The sequence below is a fragment of the Podarcis vaucheri genome (genome assembly GCF_965113315.1).
Source record: "Podarcis vaucheri genome assembly, chromosome: Z".
NCBI lineage: Eukaryota > Metazoa > Chordata > Lepidosauria > Squamata > Lacertidae > Podarcis > Podarcis vaucheri.
Genome location: NC_138758.1, coordinates 35714333 through 35729561, shown reverse-complemented (window position 1 = coordinate 35729561; position 15229 = coordinate 35714333). Strand labels below are relative to the sequence as shown.

The following is a 15229-nucleotide window of genomic DNA, read 5'->3' as shown; positions in this document are numbered from 1 at the left end:
TTGATGACATTCTAGGACCTTTAATAGAAAGGTTGGGGAATATTTTAGCGACAACAACTCCCATCAGATCCAAGCAGGTTGGCCATACAGTCAGGGATGATGGGAACTAGAGTCCAACAACATCTGGAAAGCCACAGGTTCCCTAGCCATGTTTTATAACCCAGAACACTTGGGGTTAAGGGAAAGAATTGACTACAGTGGTACCTCTGGTTACGAACTTAATTCATTCCATAGGTCCGTTCTTAACCTGAAACTGTTCTTAACCTGAGGTACCACTTTAGCTAATGGGGCCTCCCGCTGCCACTGCACGAATTCTGTTCTCATCCTGAGGTAAAGTTCTTAATCCGAGGTACTACTTCCGGGTTAGTGGATTTTGTAACCTGAAGTGTCTGTAACCTGAAGTGTCTGTAACCCAAGGTACCATTGTATTTAGTAGAAAATTAATAGAAGGATGTAGGGGAGGTCATCTAAAATCAAAATGCAGCTACTAGTGTTAACGTGGGGTGACATATATTTCCACAGCTTGCTGACTACTACTATGAAGAGCGGATCTGTATCCTGCGCTGTGTCCTCCAGCTTCTCACATATTTCCAGGATGAGAGACACCCTTACATGGTGGGTATTGGGCTTTTATTTCCTGGTTCTCCGCACAATAGAAACATTAAAATAAATCTGTCCCTGGTGGTGCTCTTAATCAAATTATTTTGCTTTATAAAAGGCCCAGTATTCTCATTGTGTGGAAAAACTGGATAAGGAGCTGGTTCCTAATTACCGGAAGCAGTTTGAGGAGCTGTACCAATCCGAAGCACCCACATGGGAGACCCACGGAAGCCTAATGGTATTTTGTTCCTTCCAGCTTTTTGTATTTCTGACTTTCATTATTTGAATGTTTTAAAATAGTGGTTTATAACTTTTTTTGCTGGTAATTTCATTATTTCATTCATTTTGTAAATCATTTTAAAGGGTTGTTTTTGCTTTTAGAACCAAGCAGTATATACATTTTCAGAAATAAAGGAATAAATTAGCCCCAGCTTTTATTTTTTATTTATGTCATTTAAATTGTTATTGATATTAATGTTGTATTATTAGTTTTAGATTTTATGATTTATGTGGAAATGTTTTCCATTTGGTTGTGTACCTTTTGATGTGTTTTATTTATTGTTTATAACTTTTGTTATGTTGGTAATTATGTAAATCTTGTCATGTTGTAAGCCGCCTTGAACATTGTTTTAACTTTGGAAAGGCGGCATACAAATAAAATGATGATGATGATGACCAAAATCCACATGGGATTGAGTTGCTTAAAAGCTATTTTTTCTCTCTCTCCCCGCCCTAACCCCCACGTCATGTTTGCATGTAATTGTAATTCGGATCCTGCTTATTCAGACCGAGCGGCAGGTGTCTCGCTGGTTCATGCAGTGCCTCCGGGAGCAGTCAATGCTGCTGGAAGTCATTTTCCTCTACTATGCCTACTTCGAGATGGCAGCAGAAGAGCTGCTGACTTTCACCAAAATGTTCAAAGATCAGGGGTTTGGCTCCCGGCAGACCAACAGGCACCTGGTGGATGAGAGCATGGATCATCTCGTCGAGCGCATCGGGTGAGTGGGGGGGCCTCTCAAAAAGGCTGTTGCAGCCCCAAGCATGTTCCAAATTGTTGGAGGATTTAGGGTAGGCAAAAGAAAATCCTTCCTCACACAACACATTGTTTAACTATGGAACTTGCTTCCGCAGGAGGCAGTAATGGCCACCGACCTGGCTTTAAAAAGGGAATTGGACAAATTCGTAGAGGAGGGGGATATCAATGGCTACTAGTCACGATGGCTATGCTTGCAGTTGGAGGCAGCAGTGCTTCTGAATATCAGTTGCTGGAAGCCACAGGAGGGAAGAGTGCCCTTGTGCTCAGATCCTGCTTGTGGCTTCCCTACAGGTTGGCTCCTGCGAGAACAGGATCCTGGACTAGATGGGGCTCGTGGCCTGATTCAGCATGCCCTTCTATTCTTATTTATTCATTGCATTTATATATTACCTTTCTGCCAGGGTACCCAAGCCGTTTACAGTTTTAAAGCACTAAGACAAATGATATAATATGTAAAGTTTTTATTGGGTGGGGGCAGTCCAACTAGAGCAGACCCTGATGTTGTCTGGGCCTGCCTCCCTCGCACTCCTCTCTCCCTTTTTCTTAATGTCTTCACAGCCTGCTTCTCCCACGACATTGTTTTATGTCCAAAGGTGTATTACGGTGGTGGGGTAATACACAGATGTATGTGAAAAAATCCATGCATCTATTTTGCCACATCTGGGTAGATGTCTTGAGAACATGTAGGGAGATCCTGCAGGCAAAGCATATAATACTCTGTGGTTTTACATGTCTTTTTAAAACTATTGTGGGCAAAAGGGCCCACTTTCCTCTTGGCATTACAGTGCCACATTACAGTTTGCTTGTGAGCATTACAGAAACTGGAAGAGAGACATTCCTTCATTTTGCAGTTAATGACTTTGCTGTCTGTTTTTGCTCACCAGCCATCAAAGCTGCTCTGTTTTTTTTCTTTTTTATAGCACATCTCTCAAAGAAAAAATATGTTTGAAAAAATAAAGACATAATTGCACATGATATCCTGAATATTTCTTATTCCAGTTCTAACTTCCTTGACCCACCCTGTCCCTCATCTATATCTTTTTCTTGCCACCTTACTCCCTATCTTCCAGGTACTTCAGTGCTCTCATTCTAGTGGAAGGCATGGAAATCGACTCTCTGCATGAGCGTGTGTTGGATGACAGGAAAGAGGAGCATAAATTCTCTGGCACCGGGCAGATCCGCCAAGTAAGCCCATTGCAAGTCCTGCGTGTTCAGTGGTGAAACAGACAAAAGAATAGTCAGAAAAGCCAGTGGGATGTAGTAGTTAGGGTATTGGACTAGGACCTGGGAGACCAGAGTCTCCACTTGGCTATGAAGGTCATCTTGGGCCAGTCACTTTCTCTCAGCCTAACCCATCTCACAGGAGGATAAAATGGGGAGAAGGATATCTATGCACACCACCTTGTGTTCCTTGAAGGATAGATAAGATATAAATGTAATAAAAAAAATGAATGCTTCTTTGTCCAAGATTCCCTGAGTAAGAGCTTGATTCTCTTGTTCCGAGTAGGAGGTGGACTGCTTGCTGTTAACTCTTGGGGATGTCACACATCATGCCCCAGTTCTCTTGGCCTGGGCTTTGCTGCGGCACATGTTGAGCCCTGAAGAGTCTCCTAGCGCGATCAGAAGGATGGGCAGCACAGCTATTCAGCTGAATGTATTTCAGTACCTCACCAAGCTTCTCCGGTCAATAAGCAGCGAGGGAAATGTGAGTCTCGTGTCTTGTGCAATCTCATGGAAGGCTCTTGAGCAGAGGTGGGTGGAACCTCCAGCCTCTGCGGGCCAATCTTGGCCCACCCAAGGGTCCAGTTTGACCCCTGAGACACTTTCCGCATAACTATGCCAGCTGTCAAGCAGGTGACAAGTTGGAACTTGTGCATAGAAGGGCAACCAAGATGATTAAGGGTTGGAAATCAAGCCTTATAAGGAACGGTGGAGGGAGCTGGTATTTTTAGCCTGGAAAAGAAGAAACTGAGAGGAGAAATGATAGCCATCTTCAAATATTTGAAGGGCTATCACATGGAGGATGGAGCAAGCTTCTTTTCTCGTGCTCTAGAGGGTAGGATTCCAACCAATGGATTCAAGTTACAAGAAAGGAGATTCCACCTAATTTAAGGAAGAACTTCCTGACAATAAGAGCTGTTTGACAGTGGAACAAACTCCCTCAGGAGTGTGTGGACTCTCCCTCATTGAAGGTTTTTAAGCAGAGGTTGGATGGTTGGATGCTGTAGTTGAGATTCCTGCATTGCAGGGGGGTATACTAGATGACCTTGGTTGTGCCAGGCAACAACATTCCTTTTCAACCAGGCCTTTTGCTTTTAACTATGGCTTTTTAAAACATGGGTGTGATGTACTAATGTTGTTCTCTACACCTCCCCCCAGTTTTAATGTATGTGTTTTAATTTTTTTTAGTTGCTGTGGCAAAAAAGCAACTAATAAATTAAATAACCTAAATAAATGTATTCATTTTTACATTTGCAGAGTTTGGGCTTGTTACTTTGGGTTGTGTGATCGTAATAGATGTCTCATTAAATTCTGTGCTCAACTTCTATAGTTTCTGAATGAGTCTTTGTTCACTCCATATCCTTTCCTCCCACTCTCTTTGCTCTGCAGTGCATCGCCAGCACAGCCTGCATGTGCATTTATGGCCTGCTCTCCTTTGTGCTGACCTCCTTGGAGTTGCACACATTGGGCAATCAGCAGGTAGGAGGCCAAAGGCTTAAGACGGGAGTTGGTGGTTCCAACATTGGGTGGGCACCCAAGTTTGGTGAAGTCTGGTTTAAACAATCTTGAACCTGGTTTAATTTTTGAGGTTTACAGTGGAAGAACCAGAAACAAGTGATGTGTAATGTGGTGGGTGGTTTTCTCTCTCCTTTCTAAAGGACATAATAGATACAGCGTGTGAAGTTCTGGCTTCTTCCAGCATTCCTCCACTGTTCTGGAAAACAGTAAGTTAGCTGCATTTGGCCTGCATTTCCTTACATTGTATTCCTTTGACCAAAGCCTTTATGGGGAAATCATCTTTTGGGCTTTGGACCTCTGCTTGCTGTTTTGAGCAAAAGACTTCTTGTGTTGCTCTTCTTTGCATTGTGGCCTTCAGAAAACTATTGGTGATGGGGCACTATTATAGTTGTGATGGGCAGATTGTGTTCTTTACTTCAGTCTGATTAGCAGCAGTGGATTCCAAGACTGACTGGGGAGTAGGAAAGTGGCCACTTGCAGTGCTGGCCAGCCTTGGGCTCTGCATCCATGTGGACTCTGAGGCTGGCAGACAGAGAAACCAGCAGAGCTGGGGATCTGCTGCTGCAGTCTGTTTGGTCTTTACCTCCTTTGATGGCCTGGGCTGCCCATCCACTGCCTTTTGTCACGCTGTAGTTTGCACTGCAGCCAGGGAAACTGCCACATGGCAACACACTTTCATTTTTATTACATAGTGTGTTACAAACTTCTATCTCAACCTTCTATTGCTCATGCACCATCTCCAAACTTGTCTACCTCTAAACTTCCAGTGGCCAGGATGTGGAGCACGCTAGTGCTCTAAAGTTAGGAGCTCCCAATGCCCAAGCTGATCTGACATTAGCAGCTCAAGAAAATGCCTTTGATTAGCACCAGTTTGTAATGAACATTCTGTTCATGTCTTTCTCACACCAGGAGCCAAGTGCAGGTCTGGGCATTATTTTGGACAGTGTCTGCGGGATGTTCCCCCACCTCCTCTCTCCTCTTCTGCAGTTACTCACAGCCCTTGTGTCTGATAAATCTACAGCAAAAAAGGTACATTTGGAGGCTAATAAATCCTAGAGTGCTTTTAATTACCACTCTCTGGAACCAGTGCAGTTGCTAGAATGTGGAAATTATACTAGCGAGACTGGTTTAAAAATATGTATTCAATCACAGGGTGGAGCTTGGGCTTTTAAAGTCAATCTTTCAAAAGGTAGCTGTGGTGATAAAAATAAGATGGGGCATGCACACTACCTTAGATAAAAGAGTGGGGTGGTTATGTGAAAGATATATCAGACTTCCAACTCCTTGCCAAATGAAGGAGTCTCTGCCTTTGTCCCCCCACCTCTCTGCTTAAAGGTCTATAGCTTCTTGGATAAGATGTCCTTCTACATAGAGGTCTACAAGCACAAGCCTCCCGATGTAGTTTCTCATGAAGACGGTACCCTGTGGCGAAGGCAGGCGCCGAAGCTGCTGTATCCCCTTGGTAAGAAAGAAGGCAGGGCTCTTTGCCCCAGGTCATCCCAACTCCTTGTTTGTCCTCTCTAATTATTCTTATTCTTATTACACTCGTATCCCACCTTTCTTCCAAGGAGCTCAAGGTGGTGTACGTAGTTCTCCCCACTCAATTTTATCTTCACAACAGCCCTGTGAGTTAGGTTAGGCTGAGAGGCAATGATTGGCTCAAGGTCACCCAGTGAGCTTCATGGCTCAGCAAGGGGATTTGAACTCTTGTCTCCCAGTACCTGTCAAGCAGCATGAGAAGCAGAAGTTGGGACCATTTGGGATCATACAGTTTTATGTTCTGCTGGGGCAGCCAGCATCAAATGCCCAGGGCCACCTTCTGGGCCATAATTGCCAGCTTGGAACTGTGACACTATCTAATAGCCCAAAAGATTTCCATGATAGCCAAATGATACTGCAAACATCCAAAACAATGGAGAGGCATATGTGTGGCCAAAAAAGTGAAAACTTTAGGAGAGTAATGGGACAATAAACAGGCAGGGCAGGAGTGGGGAATATTTTTCAGGCTGAGGACCACATTCTTTTCCAGGAACCACATGCCAGTGGTGGTGGGGCAAAGGCAGAAGTTGGCAGAGCAGCAAATGTGCATCTTACCAGTAGGCTAGTTTCTACAGAGTCATGGACTCACCTCTCCATCTTCTGTCCAGACAAACCAAAGGCAGCACCAGAGTTCAGGTGCATGTTCCAGGAAGCTGAAAACCTTCAAGGCGGGTGGGAAGCAGGAACAGGAGTGGGTGGCCTGCTGAGCTTGAGGTAGAGGATGGAATGTGAATGATAGGTGTGAGAGATGATGGTATCAGTATGTCAAAACTTTGCTTCCTTAATAATAGAGCCAATAACAAGAAGCTTCTGTGACATTTTCTGATGATTGTGTTTTGATTGAGTTGGTGGTGGGACATAATAAATATTATCACCATCATCATTCCCTTGGCACATAAGTTTGGTGACTGTATGGTAATTTCTATTTTATACCTATCAAAAGAATGTGAAAGTTAAATGTTGGTTTGTTAGTTGTTCTGTATATACTACTTGTACTTAGCTTAAAGGTAAGGGGACCCCTGACAATTAGGGTTGTGGTGCTCATCTCGCTTTATTGGCTGAGGAAGCCGGCGTACAGCTTCCGGGTCATGTGGCCAGCATGACTAAGCCGCTTCTGGCGAACCAGAGCAGCGCACGGAAACGCCGTTTACCTTCCTGCTGGAGTGGTACCTATTTATCTACTTGCACTTTGATGTGCTTTCGAACTGCTAGGTTGGCAGGAGCAGGGACCGAGCAATGGGAGTTCACCCCATCGCAGGGATTCGAACCGCCGACCTTCTGATAGGAAAGTCCTAGGCTCTATGGTTCAACCCACAATGCCACCCACGTCCCGCACTTAGCTTGGGTGAAACCAAATGATCCTGTGATATTTTTCCTTGTATCTGGCTTGGTTTTGTTGTATTTTGTTCTTATGTAATGCCACAAGATAATAAAATTATTAACCAGGCAGGTGCCTTCACTCTTTGTTCTTTTTGGCACCTGCTAACCCCCCCCTTTTTTTTTAGACAAGCCTGACCAGATATCTAGAAAGTCAATGCAAGTATTAATCTATTGTTAACCTATTGCTAGTTTAACTTTATGAAGTGAGAGAGTGGATTGGTTGTCTTATTCTGCAGCTGATTCATGCTATCCTATATATGTGCCCTGAGATGGATCCTCACAGCAGGTAAAGTTTTTAAGCAGAGTCTGGATGGCCGTCTTATCATGGATGCTTTAGTTGAGATTCCTGCATTTCAGGCGGTTGGACTAAATGACCCTGAAGGTCCCCTCCAACTCTATCCAATTCTATGATTGTTGTTGATTCTTCTTATTGATAACTTTTTATCTTTTGCTTTTAGAGCTTTTTTATACAATCAAGCTGTGTATGAATCTTATGAAATAAATAATTCTGGAATGTTATTTGTTTTTTTCCTAAATACAAATGTCCGCAGTTTAAGAAATTTCAACTTGCACGAAGGTTTTGACTTTGTTTTCCTCCATTTCCCCGCTTTTTAGGGCTGGGCCAGACAAACCTACGGATACCTCAGGGAACAGTGGGCCAGGTGATGCTGGATGACCAGGCCTATTTGGTACGATGGGAGTACTCCTACAGCAGCTGGACGCTGTTCACTTGCGAGATTGAGATGCTGTTGCATGTAGTGTCGACTGCAGGTGAGTCTCTCCCAGAAATTTGGAAAAGCAGGGTGGGGACTCTGTAAAATATGTTGTGAGGTGTATTGCCAACTCAGTGACAGAGCAGCAACCTTGCATTCAGAAGGTCCCAGGCTCAATCCCCAATGGCATCTCCAGGTAGGACTGGAGCAGGTAGTGCCTGGAGACACTCCCTGCCTGAAACCCTGGAACGCAGCATTGCTGCCAGTTAGTGTCTACAGTACTAAGCAAAATAGAACCCAATGGTCTGACTCAGTAGAAGGCAGCTTCCTATGCTCCTGTGTAATTCAGTCCTTTATTCAGAACTATGAGGACCAGAGCTCGGTGACATTTGCATAGAGAAGGTCCTAAGTTCAATCCTTGATGTCTCCATGTAGGCGTGCCTGAAACCACCACTGAGAGCCACTGCTGCCAGTCAGTGTAAACAACAGTAAGCTAGATGGACACTGGACTCACACAGTATAAGGCACCTTCCTGTGTGCCTATGATGAGTAAAACAAAAACCTATCAGCTCACTAGTAGCCCCTGCTTCTTACTGTTCCTTGCTTTTACCTTGCCTGGGTGTTTCACACTAAATGCATTCCTTCTTTCCCAGATGTCATTCAGCACTGCCAGAGGGTTAAGCCGATCATTGATCTGGTTCACAAAGTCATCAGCACAGATGTGTCAATCGCCGATTGTCTCCTGCCCATTACTTCACGGATCTACATGCTGTTACAAAGGTAATGGCAGCCTGTGTGGTCATTCTGCTTAAGCCTCTCCAAGAGAGATGGAGATAAAATTCCCAAGTACTTATTTTTTAAAAAAATATTTTTTATTGATTTTAACATATAAATTATAAAATGTAACCACAAAACTTATCACTTATACAATCTTTTTAGTCTTCCATCAGCACCTCTGATGATCCACCGTTTTAACCACTTCTTATGCATTTCTTAACTTTATATTGCCTTTACATCTCTTAACAAATCATCCTTCCCCTTCTCCATTTTTGCAGTACTTCCAATAATACTCCTCACAAAACTTCTTGCAAACCTACGAACGTCGTCTGATCTTCAGAAATACTTTTCAAATAGTCCGTAAATTTACTCCAGTCTTCCATGAATTTCTAGTCGCGCCAGTTTCGAATCCTTCCTGTTAGTTTATCTAGTTCTGTATAGTCCATTAACTTCATCCTCCATTCTTCAATCGTCGGTAATTCTTCTTGCTTCCATTTTTGGGCCAGTAATATTCTTGCTGTTGTTATTGCATATAAAAAGAGCTTATATTCCTTTCTATTTATATCACTCCCAACAATGCCTAGTAAAAATGCTTCTGGTTTCTTTATAAATGTATATTTCAACATTTTTTTTATCTCATTATACATCATCTCCCAGAAGAATTTCACCTTTTTACATTCCCACCACATGTGATAAAATGTTCCCTCTTTTTCTTTACATTTCCAACATTTATTACTGACTTTATACATTTTCGCTAACTTGACAGGTGTAATATATCATCTATACATCATTTTCATCACATTTTCTTTTAGGGCATTGCATGCAGTAAATTTTAAACCTTCTTTCCATAATTTTACCCAATCACTCAGCTGTATATTATACCCAAAATCATTGGCTCAGTGGATCATAACCAACTTAACCTCCTCATCCTTCAAATGCCATTCAAGCAGCAATTTATACATTTTAGACAAAATTTTAGAATCATTACTTAATATCTCTAATTCAAATTTTGATCCACTTTCATCAAATCCTTTTTCTAAAACTCCCAAGTACTTAAGCTGGAACCACGAGATGGTATCATCCTTTTGAGTGTTTTGGAAAAGCTCTATGTATTTATTTTTGCCTCTCTTCCAGACTGACTACTGTTATTTCTCCCCCGGTTGACGTTATTGCTTCTTGCGTCAACTGTTTGACCGTCCTAGCCTCTCGGATGCCTGCAAAGGTAAAGGGGCCCTCTCTGGCTTTGCTTCTATTGGAGTTGTCTCCAACAGGTGTAATGATCAGATGTAATGAACCGATAAATATAATTTTTGCTCTCCCTTTTCAGGTTTGGATGGATCTTCATCACACAGGCTTTTTACCATTCGTTGCCAATCCGGTCTCTAGTATGAGCCACATGATCAGGTAATTTGACTGACATCCATGGAACAATGAATCCACTGACTTCATTGTACAAAACCCTGGATGGCCATTGTGTTTATTGTTACTTAAACACTTACAAACCATTTCTTTTTAAACGTTTTCTAAGCAAATGTACAGCATAATAAATTGTAGCATTATAACAATAAACATATAGCATTATAACAAAAACAAAACATAAATCCAGTGAAATAGTAGTAGAATCATAGAATCTTAGAAATGGAAGGGACTCAAGGGTCATGGGTCATCTAGTCCAATGAAAACAGATATGGCCAAGCGGCATAATTTTATTGACTGTGGTTGGTAATGTGGTTTATTACCAAATATGATTTCTGGTTTGACAATGTTTGAATGTATAGTAATAAACATTTAAGTCATTGAAATATATGTTACTTTCTTTCTGCTCCCTAATTGGATCCCTGACATCGCCAGGTAAGGCTGGGGAAGAGACCCTGCCTGAAACCTCAAGAGAGCTGCTGCCAGTCAGTGTTGATAATGCTGACCTAGATGGATCAGCGGTCTGATTCTGTCGAGTGCAGTTTCCTATGTTCCCGACTGGCAGTGACCCTTCAGGGTTTTAGAAAGTTTTACCCACTTTTACCCTTCACCATACAAAGGAAAGTGCTTTGCCACCAAGAGTATCCTCTCCATCTTGGTATAAGGCAGCTTCCTATATTGCGTGTCGTCGACAATTGCACACTCTTCCAGTTTCCTCAGTTACGGATTGGAGTGCACAGTCTCACACTTCCCTCACTTTCTTTCCCTGTTGCTTGTTTGTCCTCTTCTCTCACAGTGCAGAAGGAATGAATGCTGGAGGCTATGGCAGTCTGTTGATGAGTATTGAGCAGCCGCAGGGCGAATATGGTGTGACGACCTCCTTCCTGAATTTAGTCATGACACTCATACGGGTAAGTGCTTTTGGGGAGAAGGAATACTTCCTGCATCATGTAGTGGGGAACATTTATTAGTGTTTTAGACTGGTGTTTTATTGGTTTAAGGTTGTTCTTGTTTTATTTTATTTTATATTGTATACTGTAAAAAAAATTGTAAAAAAAAATTGCAAGCTGTTTCTGAATGCTTTTGAATAAATAAAAAATCAGCAAGGAATGTTCAGGCTTATCTGCTTTTTTATTTTTGGGGGATTTCCTGATTGACTTGAGATTCTTTACATTTATCCTGTTTTTCTACAAAGCATCTTATCTAAAAAGGAGAATATACATATATTGCTAAAATAAAAAACACAGTTGCACAGATTGTTGCAGTAACTTCAGAAATACAGAAACAGGGTTTGGAATAGGGTAATAACAAAGAAAGCTTGTGGTCTCTTCGTTCCTTTGATTTTGGTGTTGGGTTTTTGACTGCTTTTCCTTAGGGGCAGCTTGGCAACACCCAAAGCCAAGGTCTTGTGCCGTGCATCGTGTTCGTCCTGAAGGAGATGCTCCCCAACTACCACAAATGGCGCTACAACTCCCATGGAGTGAGAGAGAGAATTGGTAAGCACGACTTCTGTGGGTGGATGGAGCTAAGGATTTGGGGTATTCCCCCACCCCAAACTTATAGCATTTGTGACCTGCTTTTCATCCAAAATGGCTCCCAGAAGTGGATTATAATTCATTGAAACAAGACAGTACCTGCCCTCAATCTTGCCATCTTAAAGCACAGCATACAAAGGATTTTCATTTTTATAAAGAGAAACAGAAAGACATAGAGCCAACAAGTATAACAACCATTCAGAACAAGTTACCTTGGACCTTACAATAACAAAAAATGTGAAGGGTTGGCGTTGGGATACAGGTGGGGACCATTTTAAGCACAGCCAACTGACGCACAATCTGGCATGCAGGTTGTTTTGGACGCAGAAGAGAGGTGGGGCAGAACTGGCAGTTTAAGTCCACTCCCCACCCCTGTCCTGACAATGGTTTCCCTCTCCCTCTTGGTTTTTCAGGTTGCCTTATCCTGCAGCTGATTCATGCTATCCTCAATCTATCCCCGGAGATGGAAACTCAGAGCAGGTAAATTTAAGGTTTTTTAAACAGAGGTTATGTGGCCATCTGCCATGGATGCTTTAGTTGAGATGACCCTTGGGGTCCCTTCCAACTCTGCATTTTGTGTGTGTGTTTTGTTCCTATGATTTTTTTTTTGTCATAGGAAGCTTCCTTTCTGTCAGGTCAGACTACTTGTTCCTTCTAGCTCAGTGCTGTCTACTCTGACTGGCAGCAACCTTCCAGCAACGACGGGGTGAGCTCCTGTTGCTCGGTCCCTGCTCCTGCCAACCTAGCAGTTCGGAAGCATGTCAAAGTGCAAGTAGATAAATAGGTACCACTCTGGTGGGAAGGTAAACGGTGTTTCCGTGCGCTGCTCTGGTTCACCAGAAGTGACTTAGTCATGCTGGCCACATGACCCAGAAGCTGTCTGCGAGCAAACGCCGGCTCCCTCGGCCAATAAAGCAAGATGAGCGCCGCAACCCCAGAGTCGTTCGCGACTGGACCTAATGGTCAGGGGTCCCTTTACCTTTACCTTAACATCTGGAGGGCTCCATGTTGGCTGTTGGCTGGGACCTTCTGTATGTAAAACATGTGATTTCCCCTACAGATTTTGTTCCCCCTACCCTTCTGATAATAATAATAACAACAACAACAATAATAATAATTCACAGCCCCATGCACACTTCATTTTCAGAATGGGAGTTGTTGTTGCTCCTTACATCATTTTAATAATAAATCTATGTAAATTTACGATGAAAGCGGAACAAATGAAACATAGGAAACTACCTTGTACTGAGTTGGTTCATCTAATTCAGTACGGTCTACATTGACCTGCAGTAGCTCTCCAGGCCTACCTGGAGATACCAGGGATTGAACCTGGGACCTTTTGCATGCCAAGTGGATGCTCTACCACTGAGCTACTGCCCTATCCCTCAGAATGGGACGAGTTTTTAAATTTATACCCCCACCCTTCCTCCCAAAGGAGACCAGGACACAGCAACCCTGCGTAAGAGTTGAACTGCTAGTACTCATGGCTGTGGAGACGTCAGCTCTCTGCTCACTTTTTTTTTATAGCGCTGGTTGTGTTGGGGGTTAATTGTGAGGACTTTCACATTGAGTTGAGATCCGTGTTCTTGCCTTTTTCCAGCGGGGCCCCTAGCCTGCAGTCCCTCTGCATCTTCAGCCTGGCCAACACAGAAGCAGGACAGGCCGTCATAAACATCATGGGCATTGGTGTGGACACCATTGATATGGTGATGGCCACACAGTCTAGCAGGTGAGTACTTTGTCGCCTGCCCCCCTCTCAGCTCCCCAGGGGCATTCTTTTGTAAGGTATAGCAGATAAAATATTGACATGTGTAAGGAATAGTAGATAAAATATTGACATGTTGCGTTGTAGCAAATAAAACAATACGAAAAAATGCAGTGGTTCAATAATTCCAGCAGCTAGTAAGCCAACGGAAGTAAACATGGTGAAGTAGAAGTTAAAAACAGTGCAGTAAATAAACCACCAAAATCCTAGGTGAATAGGTACCCTGTTGGAGGCAGGGTATACCAATTGCTGGGAATTACAAGTGGGGAGTGTGTTGCTGTTGTGCTCAGGTTCTGCTTGCAAGCTTCCGATTCAGACCTCTGGGTGGCCACTCTGAGAACAGAATGCTGCAGTAAATTGGCCACTGGCCTGATCCAGCAGGACCCCTCTTTTGTTCTCTTTCTCCCCTGTCAGAGGTTGTTTGCGCCTGAATACTGGTTGGTGGAAATCACAAGTGAAAAAAGTTGCTGTTGCCCTTGGATCCTGCTCATGGTTTCCAAAGAGGCATTCTGTGTGAACAGAGTGCTGAGCTAGATAGGCCATAGCAGATGTAGATCTAGCAGACTCTACCACCTTAGTTAGGCACCAGGAACCCAAGGATGCATGGGGTGGTGTAGGTCTTGAACAAAGGCCCCGATGGGAACTGTGCCAGTTATGTGTGTCTGCTTGCACTGTGATCTTACAACCCTAAAAGGAGGGTGGTGGTTATGTGGCCCCAATGCAGAGGTGTGCTTGAGTTTCATACATTGATTTGAGGTTAGCCATTAGCCTCTAATGTGATCAGATTGCTCTGAAAAAGTGCTGTGGAAATGATGGGTTCTAATGCAATTCTCGCTGACAATGCAGTGATGAGTCTCATGGCCAGGGCCAGCTGCTCATCCAGACAGTGAAACTGGCATTCTCTGTCACCAACAACGTTATCCGGTTGAAGCCGCCGTCCAATGTGGTGTCTCCTCTGGAACATTCCCTTACACAGCATGGTAGGTAACTCCTTTTATATGTTCTATAGCCAGGAATGTGGCACACTAGTTTTATGCCTAGACAACCTGTGTGTAGTTTTCTTGTTTCCTTTTAATTACATGTTTACCAGAGAGAGAGAGGAAGGGAAAAGAAAAAGAAAACTACCTCATCAGCTCACAATTGTTATAGCCCTTGACTTTTTAACATTTAACAATTACAATTTCTAATCTACTGTATTCTTCTTCACATTTTTGTTTTAAAAACAGCACCTTTTAAGAAAAAAAATCCAGTGACTATCAGTACATCCATCTTAATTTAAACATATTAATTGATATGTGCCATTGAAATAGGTACCTACAACCTGTGTGTGGTTTTCAAAATTTGCATTTTGAGAAAGGGATGTGGGTTGTTGAAGGAAGCTGCTTTTTTTTACACTTCCTTTGTAAGGAAATATTTTCCTCAGAGATGCATGAATCTTCTTTGTGTTTTTTTTTTTAAAAAACTGCTCTTGCCAGGTGCCCACAGGAACAACCTGATTGCTATCTTGGCCAAATATATCTACCACAAACACGACCCTGCCTTGCCACGCCTCGCCATCCAGCTTCTGAAGCGGCTTGCCACAGTAAGTCTTTTACTGTTTTCTACCCATTAAAGGGCTTTTGTGGTTTTCCCATGGAAATGATTCATTATATTTGTTAGTTGCAATTCTTACAAGGTCATTTAAAGCAACTTCATCTCCCCATCCTTAAAAATAGGACCTCCTGTGTGG

General features: G+C 42.9%; 1 protein-coding gene across 7 annotated transcripts in view; it reads left to right on the top strand.

The window, feature by feature from the left end:
* NUP188 (nucleoporin 188) overlaps window positions 1-15229 on the top strand; it is a gene marked incomplete at its 5' end in the record, with an annotated part of 53259 nt that overhangs the window by 16998 nt on the left and 21032 nt on the right. For all 7 annotated transcript variants that reach the window (XM_082208176.1, XM_082208174.1, XM_082208173.1 and 4 more), the window contains 19 exons: window positions 523-615; window positions 719-838; window positions 1387-1598; window positions 2707-2821; window positions 3144-3341; window positions 4247-4336; window positions 4516-4581; window positions 5285-5404; window positions 5711-5837; window positions 7910-8065; window positions 8661-8787; window positions 9919-10006; window positions 10112-10188; window positions 10997-11111; window positions 11576-11696; window positions 12149-12215; window positions 13336-13464; window positions 14347-14480; window positions 14976-15082. In XM_082208176.1, the coding sequence (XP_082064302.1) occupies window positions 523-615; window positions 719-838; window positions 1387-1598; window positions 2707-2821; window positions 3144-3341; window positions 4247-4336; window positions 4516-4581; window positions 5285-5404; window positions 5711-5837; window positions 7910-8065; window positions 8661-8787; window positions 9919-10006; window positions 10112-10188; window positions 10997-11111; window positions 11576-11696; window positions 12149-12215; window positions 13336-13464; window positions 14347-14480; window positions 14976-15082 (2262 nt within the window). The remainder of the gene's footprint in view (window positions 1-522; window positions 616-718; window positions 839-1386; window positions 1599-2706; window positions 2822-3143; window positions 3342-4246; window positions 4337-4515; window positions 4582-5284; window positions 5405-5710; window positions 5838-7909; window positions 8066-8660; window positions 8788-9918; window positions 10007-10111; window positions 10189-10996; window positions 11112-11575; window positions 11697-12148; window positions 12216-13335; window positions 13465-14346; window positions 14481-14975; window positions 15083-15229) is intronic.